A 9,163-nucleotide genomic window follows, 5' to 3' on the forward strand; every position below is an offset into this window, starting at 1 on the left:
CAGCCTGCGCGTCCGGAGCCTGTGCTCCACAACGGGAGAGGCCACAACAGTGAGAGGCCCGCGTACCGCAAAAAAAAAAAAAAAACAAAGAGAGAGAGATATAGATATCTGATGATAAATTTTCATCTGCATTACAATGATTTTCCCAACAATATATATTGTCATGAAGATCTAACAATATACAACTGGCCAGAAGAAATATAGTAGCAGAAATGAGGGTCATAGCCTCTGCATTTATTAACATTCCTTTATGCCCTCAGCTAGAATTATGTCTAGTTCCTAGAACCCATGCTAATTCTCAGACCAGTTTAAGAACTTAGAGTCCTAAACGGTGAGAGTTATAGTCCTATTCATAGGAGCTCAGCAACCATTCAATCATGGCAGGAAATTTCTATCCATATGCCAATCATGTCTGGATACCCTACTTTAAAGCCAACCTAGGGTTTAAGATTTGGGAGATTGGAAAACAATTCCCAAGAGGTTGGAATTGTACAAATCTAAGTGGGAAGCAGCCTAAAATTTTCCCTTCCACTCTTTCCCCCACTCACCTCCACACAGACTTCACTCCCCACTACCTTTCTAGGTAGGTAGGACCCTCCCTTCTTCTCTAGTCAGTCTTTCCCACCTCTTCCAACCCTAAATACTGAGAGAGTTCATGTTGCCCACTGACAGGCCACATAACGTGTTTATTCCTGCAGAAGAGGGGTTGTGTAACCCCAAAGCTCTCTAAGATAAAAATCTGGGAGACCTGGTCTTAGACCAAGTTCTGTCTACCCCTTAGAGTCACATAGCTCCCCTGAGATCTAGGATTGCTCGTTTACTTAATTATTTTAAGGCAAGGAATGAGAGAGAATGATACTGCCAAATATATTCCTTCTCCGGATAGTTACAGAAGTTAAGTTTGGCAATAGTTGTGAAGCTTCTCCCAACATAAAAGTATCCAGTTAAACCATTAGTAACGGGGTTGGGTTATAGTGCGGATGGGGGTGGAATGTTGAAGCCTAGTTAAATTGGGGCCACTTTTCAAGCTGCCAGCTATGTCACCAGGGCCAAAGTTAGTGAGATGTATGTGAAATGGGATCCTGGGGGAAAGGAAACTATCAAAGGCATCTGCAAATCTAAACAGGTTTCTCTTGTTCTGTGTAGGATGATCCTTGAATTTCATTGACTCAAGCTGAATGTTTTGTTTTAAGCACTTTGCTTAACGGGGTGTGGAAATCTAAGTGCCAACATTCAAGTTGGAAGTTAACACCCTGGAAAGATGAATGGAAGAGCTGCCAGTCTGCTAATACCACCTGACTTCAGGCTCTAAAACAAAACCTGCCAGTGACTTTTTGATTTCTAGAATTTCTTTCATAGCTCTAATCATAAAGACTTTTACCATACTTCTTTGACTTTTTCTCTGAAACAAAAAATGTAGGCTCTGAGGTCACAACTACCCAAGATGAAGGTAAATTCTCAATGTGGAAGTTTCTATTGATCTGCTTTCCAAACTCAATATTTTGCCCCTTATGGGATGGAGCCACAGCCAGGAAGAATCCTTACACATATCCTTCTTTCTCTTGTGGGGTTAACCTAGATTCTTTTACCCTAATGAGTCAGACAAACTTTCATTCTACAAACCCTATCATTTTACAAAGATTAATGATGAAAAATCCAAAGTGTCCCCAAAGTTAAGATGTCAGACTAAAGCACAGGTTGTAGGTTAGAAAGCTATTCCTACTTATTTCTAGTCTGGACTTGAATATAAAATGTTCCTATCTCCATTGGTATAAAATCTACAGCAAAGCATCAGGACATTTAACGATTGACTATTACTTACAGTTCCATCATCTGAAGGTAGACCCTTTATAGACTCTCCACCCACAACCCCCAAGTCTTTCTATATTAGGATGCTCCTGATTGAGGGGGTGGGGTATTTGAGAAAGAGAACTTGACTCTGGTTGTATTTTCACCTGTTCCTATAAAGCCCTGACCCTCCGCACCTTGTACGTTTGTAGTTTAATAATTATGGGCAGTTTATCTAAGGCTGTTATCCTTGCCGGAATTGTTTCCACTATTTTCTCAATCCTGTTGATTTTTTTCCCCCTAAATTTTGCCAGACCAGTTCACAGATGGCCAACAGCCCCCAGGGGCAGTCTCCCATTCATTCTGATCTGTGGCATTCCTCTTTTGAGAAGCAGTTGAGCAGAGCTTTTACAACCTCAGTTAAATGCCTTAGTTGAAAGGTAGCCCCTAACCCTTGTGCATTCCTGGTGAGAATGTAAAATGGTGTAGCCACTATAGAAAACAATATGGCAGTTCCTCAAAAAATTAAATATTGAATTACTGTATGATCTAACGATTTTACTTCTGAATATATAGCCAAAAGAATTAAAAGCAGAAATTTGAAGAGATATTTGTGCAACAGTGTTCATAACAACATTATTCACAATAGTTAAAAGATGGAAGCCACCCAAGTGTCCATCAGCTTCTGAATGGATAAACAAAATGTGGTCTATAAACATGCAATGGAATATTATTCAACCTTAAAAAGGAAGGAGGGACTTCCCTGGTGGTCCAGTGGCTAAGACTCCACGCTCCCAATGCAGGGGGCCTGGGTTCGATCCCTGGTCAGGGAACTAGATCCCACATGCTGCAACTAAGAATTCACATGCCGCAACTAAGACCCGGCACACCCAAATAAATACATAAATAAAAATATATTTTTTAAAAAAAGGAAATTCTGACACATACTACAACATGGATAAATCTTGAAGACATTATGTTAAATGAAATCAGCCAGACACAAAAGGACAAGTATTATATGCTTTCACATTTATGAGATACATGAAGTAGTCAATTTCATGGAGAGAGAAGGTAGAATGGTGGTTACCAAAGGCTGGTAGAGGAGGTAATGAGGAATTATTCTTTAATGGGTACAGAGTTTCAGTTTGGTATGATGAAAAAGTTCTGGAGATGGATGGTAGTGATGGCCATACAACAATGTAAGTGTATGTATTGCTGCTAACCTGTGTATTTAAAAATTGTTGAAATGGTAAATTTTATGTTATATGTATTTTATCGCAATTTTTTAAATGATCAAAAAATGTAGCCCCTGAATTGTGGAGATAACCCTGGAAATGATCAAATAATGAGTTAGTGCCAAATCAAGCAATAAGTGTGCCCTCACACACCGTCTCCTCTCCCCTTTCCTTTCCCACCTCCACCCATCATCACTCTGACACCTTAAGAGCAACAATCAACATTGTGGTTTTCTCTCTTCTTTCTCAACTTGTCATCTTGCCCCATCCATCTCACCTTGGCTAATTGCCCAGATTTCTGTTATATCAGAATTATTTGTTCATTTCCTTTCTCACCCCCCTTTACCTTACATTTGACTTTAAGTAACTTGCCAAGTAGGTCTTCCCACCTGTAATCTCTTGAATGTGATATAGAGCTAACCTGAAATAATCCATCTGTTTTAGTTGACACTAAAGACACCTAGTCTGGAAGAAAACTACTGAAGTCAATGACCTCTTAAGTTTCCTTCTGGTTCTAACGTTAAAAGAGAAACAAAACAAAACAAAACACTCTGCCCTTACCACACTATAAAATGCATGTCATGTGGCCCGATGATAACTGATCTGACAAAAAAATAAATCAGCACCTCTTTTGTTAGATTGTAAAGTAATACTTATAGCCAATACCTCAATTATGTTTCTTCCTTTCTACTAGAATGCCAGCATAGACCATCCTTGGGTTTAATTATTACATAACTTTTACCTTCTCATTGTAAAGGAAAACTTTTAGAGAAACAAAGGCAAAGTAAAGAAAAAGACTAGGAATTGCCCATAATTCTACCCCTCAGAGATAATCATTGTTAACACTTCAGTGTATATTCTTTCAGTATGTTTAATTTTTTTAAGACCAAGAAGAAAGAACTTTCTGGAGCCAAGTTTCACATGAAAGGGAATGCTGTGTGCTCAGAGCTTAGGGACATTTGAGAAGTGATGTAAGGCACATCTGTTTTCCCTGGCTTAGAAGAGCCCAAACAAACTATAAACAGTGTGATGTTTGGGGTCATGAACAGTTTATCTCCCCTTTTATTTGAGTGTCAAGGCAAGGGCATCTAAGTTCAATAGTGATAAATTAAATTCCTAGTGAGCTGAGGCATCCCTTCCTTGCTGGCTGCGGAAGGTGTTCTTAGGTACCTTTATATTGAATCAGTGGGCTTTAAAACCAAGAACTGGAATGGAACCAAAAGGCCTCTGGGTCCAAATTCTCCTCTTAGGAAAACTAAGCCTGCAAGACTTGCAACATTGGGCATCCTTTCCATCTTAAGCTGTCCTTAATGTAAATTCCATAAGGTCTCTTGGTTCCATATGAAATTCCTCTTATTGTCAGAGTCTCAGTCTGTGTTAATTTAAATCTATTTAAGCTCATTTCCTCATAGATGTCTTCTGCAGAGATGACTAGTGAGAACTTTTGTTACCTGAAGGTAATAAGTCATTCCTCAGCCTTCTCTTTACCAGACTGTTTATTTGAACCTTATAAAATGGCCAATTTCACATACTTCAACCTAAAAAACTCCTAACTCTTCCTAACGTCTTTCAGAGGTTCTTTATTTCTGATCTTCTGACATCTGAGGCGTTCTTCCTCCCCACCCCAGGACATTCTTCAATGTCCCCATAGCCTTCTTAGCATATAGTGTTCCGTATATGCATAGTAGTGCCAGAATAATTTCTAATATTGGAGGACTGATGAAGATATTTCTACCTTTAAAAATGTCACTTCAAAACATACATATATATATAATTTATATAATTATCTTATATATAATATATTTTATAATTTTAAAAAATTAGAAACACACTAATGAGGAAAAACCCAGGTTAACAAGTATATCCATGGATACAGAGCTAGAGGTGGTATGGAAAAGAGATACTATCAAAGAAGTAAACAAAACTGTGAAATTCCTCTGACCAGCTGTTTTGTTTTCTACTACTTTAATATTTTATGACCAAAAAGATCCAATATGCTCATTTTTTTCTTTCCTCCTCACCTTTAGCTCAGCCATAAATTTCCAGCAATAATGCACATGGCACATCAAAAACCCAGACCTGCTCTGGAGAAGGTCACTCCACTGAAAAGGATCTACATTATTCAGCAGCCTCGAAAATGTTAAGCTGGGATGTAAAACACAGCCGTCTAGCCAACTGCCTCTAATATCTGAGAGCTTAGCAAAAAGGACCAACTTTCCACAGGCCTAGTGCACTTTCTTGGTAAATAAAACAGCTTTTATATCTTCTCTTCTGACTTTAGGTTAATAAAGCATCAAAAATTGCAAATTCGGTTCATTCCTAGGCCTCATTTTGGTCCTAGTCAGGATCCCATTGATGTTCACGTGTGCAATTTTGTTGAATAAGTGGAGAATCTAGAATACTGGACTATCCACTCCACCTCCCTGGATAAGCTCTTTTCTCCTTGATGCAGACTGAGTGGTTCCACCCACAGTGAGTTCTCCTTGAAGGCAAAGGTTAGAAAGCAGTACACTGAGCCTTGCAAAGGCCAACATTCTATGCAAACGTAAGGAGTGATTCTTCTCAGTGTGTTTGTATAACATGCTCAAGTTTTCCCTTGAGGTGAAATGTCTTTTCCAGTTTCCCACATAAATACATTGTTTTGAAGGTTTGGTGAGGAAAAATGAAAGTATTAGATTTATTACAGACATCGTCTCTTCTGCAAAGCAATCAAGGTCGGAAAGTAGAATTCTAGTTTTTAGGGGAGATTTGCTCAAGGACTCCCACAAAGTTGATGCTCTAGAACTGAGGGGCCCTGATGCTACAGGACATTGTGGTTGGAGTATAGAAGTTGGTTTTAACTGGAGGTGGAGGTGAGAGGGAAACCTGCTCTAGCTCTTCTACCCTCCGACACACACACACACACACACACACACACACACACACACACACACTTCATATGCTCACAGGTGAATAGCCAAGAGCATCCTCAGGTGGCAGTAGGGGACAACCACATTTTTTTCCCACAGAAGTTAGCTGCCACTCATAGTTCCACCATTCTGCACCTCTAACTAATAATGCTATCCAACAGTCAGCATTTCTCTCTACCCAAGGAAGGGGTTAGCACTCCAGCCCATCACTTTACAGGTTGACAGCCCTTGGAGTATGACCTGATGCCAAGACTGTCTCTGATTCCTGGAAATCCAAAGGCACCTGGCGAAGGCCCAGTGGTCATGACGTTGCACCCCACCTCCTCTCCTGCGTTGTTTGGCTCTTTTTCAGGATTAAGAGAACTGTTTGAGACAATATTAAGCTTCAGTCAGCGCCAGCATGAATCAATAAGGCAGTTAGTCCTGACCACCCCACGCTGGCTTAGCTCAGTTCCCAGTCCTCTGGGACTATTGTCAGAAATATTCCAAAAAGGTAAATGTTGCAAGGCAAATAAATGCACAGAAGTTCAAGATCAGCCATCACTTCCCACGGGACAGTAGCAAAGTATAAGCCAGATGGTGGGTACTAGGTATAACACTGGACTGTGATAAGGAAACTGGGGTTCTACTTCTGACCCTTACTAGGTCATAAACCTCAAGCAAGCCACTCAACCTTTCTGATCCTTGTCATACAAGCATAAGAACATCTGACCCCTCAGTTGAACCCTCGGAGTGACATAATGGGAAGAAGACAAAATGGACACAGGGTTTTGTAATAAGCCATTGAAAGGGTATTGAGAGCAAGGTGATACCAGGATGATTGTCCTAGAAGCTACCAGAACTGTAGTAGTCGCAGAGAACTATGAGAGATGATATAAGCTGAACCTAGAATAGGAAAGCTGAAGATTTGGGCTAGATGATGGCAGGGAGGAAACTGGGGAGGATGATAAGACACATGGGAAGCAAAGATGGCAGCACTGCTACATTTGCCTTTCCAGAGGGTGACATGAGGGCCAACCACCCCAAGGAAGTGCAAAGAGAAAAGGACGACATTCTCTCTGTCCTGAGACAGAAGGTAAATTGCAGGGGAAGGGAGGCTGCTCAAAAGGACACGAGGCAACGAGGACCCGCACATTAACCTAGGCCCACAATTGCAGTCACTTGAATCACCAAATCATAGGAAGAAGTTTGATGTGAACTCCAGATCTGAAAGGAAACTGGAATCATCTTGGAGACTGTCTTGGAATGACTGGAAATATCTTGAAGAAGAACCAGGCTGATAAGAGAAATTTGTGGTGATAGGGCTGCGCATGTAGAAAGCCACAGGGGCTGTTCCCTCTCCCTCCTGGGGAATGCAGCCCTGCACCAATGGGCTGTGACCCCACGCAGTTAGAAGCCCCTACATGTGGTCACAGACCCAGCAAAAGCCAGGACGATGGGGGAGGGGGCGTCCGTCAGCGAAGGGCGGGGGGGTTTACTGACAGGTAATTTAGCTCATTCCTCCTCAGTTCAACAGGCTGTATCCTAGGCACTACCAAGATGAGTAAAACACTAGCCCTTGCCCACCAGGAACTCTTAGGCCAAAGGGAAGTTGGCAAGCCAACAAACCAATATGGAAAGTTTAGAAATGGCTCAGTGGGGGGCAAGGGATGTGCTGGGGATGAGGTCATGTACAGGAAAAAAAAATGTGCTGGCTGTGGAGATCAATGGCTCCCATGCAGATCTTTAATAAACAGGCTTTAATTGAGCTTTTTATTATGGAAATTTCAAACTTACAAAAACGTTGAGTGAATATTATACTGAACCGTCAGGTACCCATCACAGAACTTCAACAAAGCAGCCAATCTTGTTTATCCATAACACCCCCCTCTACTTCCCACCGCCATTTTTTCGCCCTCTTCCCTCTTCTGGATTATTTTAGAGCAAATCCCAAACCTTAAATAATTTCATCTAGAAATACTTTAGTATGTTACCCCAAGAGATAAGTGCTCATGTGTGCATGAGTGTGCACTCACACTCTCTCTTTTTCTCTCTCTCTCTGTCTCTGTCTCTCTCTAAATTGAATTTTACAAATATGGTGGAGCAAAAGGGAGTATTTATGTAAACCATCCAAGAATCTTTCACCATAAAAAGGAGACTGGCTAGCCACAAGAGCCAGAAACCAAAAACAAAACAAAACCAAAACACTACAGAGAGAGAGAAAGCAAGAGAGAGAATGCTGAGACAGTAACAGCCACAGAAATGACTGCTGTGAAATTTGAGAAAACAGTGAGAACTGGAACTTCTGGAGGGAAAGTAGAAAATTAAGATGACTTTCAGGTGGAAAGAAAGAAAAAGGTAAACATGCAGTTGTCAGGGGTTAACAAGAGGTACAGGAAGGAAACACTAGGGAAATTAGTTCTTGTTGAGGAAAAGGATAAAGAGAACACTTAAAAATAGCTAGTTCTGAGGTCACTCAGATTAAAAAAAAAAGGGTAAGATAGGAATAAAGGAGGGTAAATAAATGGCAGTAAAAATTAAAGTCGATTTATTCAACAAACATCGATCAAGTTCCTCCTGTGCAATAGGCTTTCTTTAGTTGGAACCCAAGTCCAAAGAGGCTATGGCATTTGTACATATTATGTTTTAAAATGAATATCTAGGGCTTCCCTGGTGGTGCAGTGGTTAAGAATCTGCCTACTAATGCAGGGGACACAGGTTCAAGCTCTGGTCCGGGAAGATCCCACATGCCATGGAGCAACTAAGCCCGTGTGCCACAACTACTGAGCCTGCACTCTAAAGCCCACGAGCCACAACTACTGAGCCCACATTCCACAGCTACTGAAGCTGGCACGCCTAGAGCCCGTGCTCTGCAACAAGAGAAGCCACCGCAATGAGAAGTCCGCGCACCGCAATGAAGAGTAGCCCCCGCTCACTGCAACTAGAGAAAGGCCAGGCGCAACAACGAAGACCCAACGCAGCCAAAAATAAATAAATAAAATAAAATGAATGTCTAGATGTCAGCAGGAACTGCCACTCCCTTCAAGTAAGATTAGCTCTGATGCCCATCGTGGCTCTACTGGATGTTCAAAGCCCTCCCCATGGTATCTGTGAGCCTCTAGGGGGTTACATTGTCATGGTCACTTCTGATTTCCAATAGATTTGTTCATTACTTGCTGTCCCCATATCCTACCACCCTGCTCTTGGCTTGGGACTTAGCCCTTTTCCACGATAAGCCTTATCAAAGAGTCC

General features: G+C 41.3%; 1 protein-coding gene across 1 annotated transcript in view; it reads left to right on the forward strand.

Moving 5' to 3' along the window:
* The window catches only part of DAPL1 (death associated protein like 1), a 21,593-nt gene extending 16,345 nt beyond the window's left edge, over window positions 1-5,248 (forward strand). The window contains exon 4 of the mRNA XM_007123190.2: window positions 5,051-5,248. Coding sequence (XP_007123252.1) covers window positions 5,051-5,167 — 117 coding nt within the window. The 3' untranslated portion in view covers window positions 5,168-5,248. The remainder of the gene's footprint in view (window positions 1-5,050) is intronic.
* The last annotated feature ends 3,915 nt before the right edge of the window (window positions 5,249-9,163 follow it).

This window comes from Physeter macrocephalus, chromosome 2 (assembly GCF_002837175.3).
Source record: "Physeter macrocephalus isolate SW-GA chromosome 2, ASM283717v5, whole genome shotgun sequence".
Taxonomy (NCBI): domain Eukaryota; kingdom Metazoa; phylum Chordata; class Mammalia; order Artiodactyla; family Physeteridae; genus Physeter; species Physeter macrocephalus.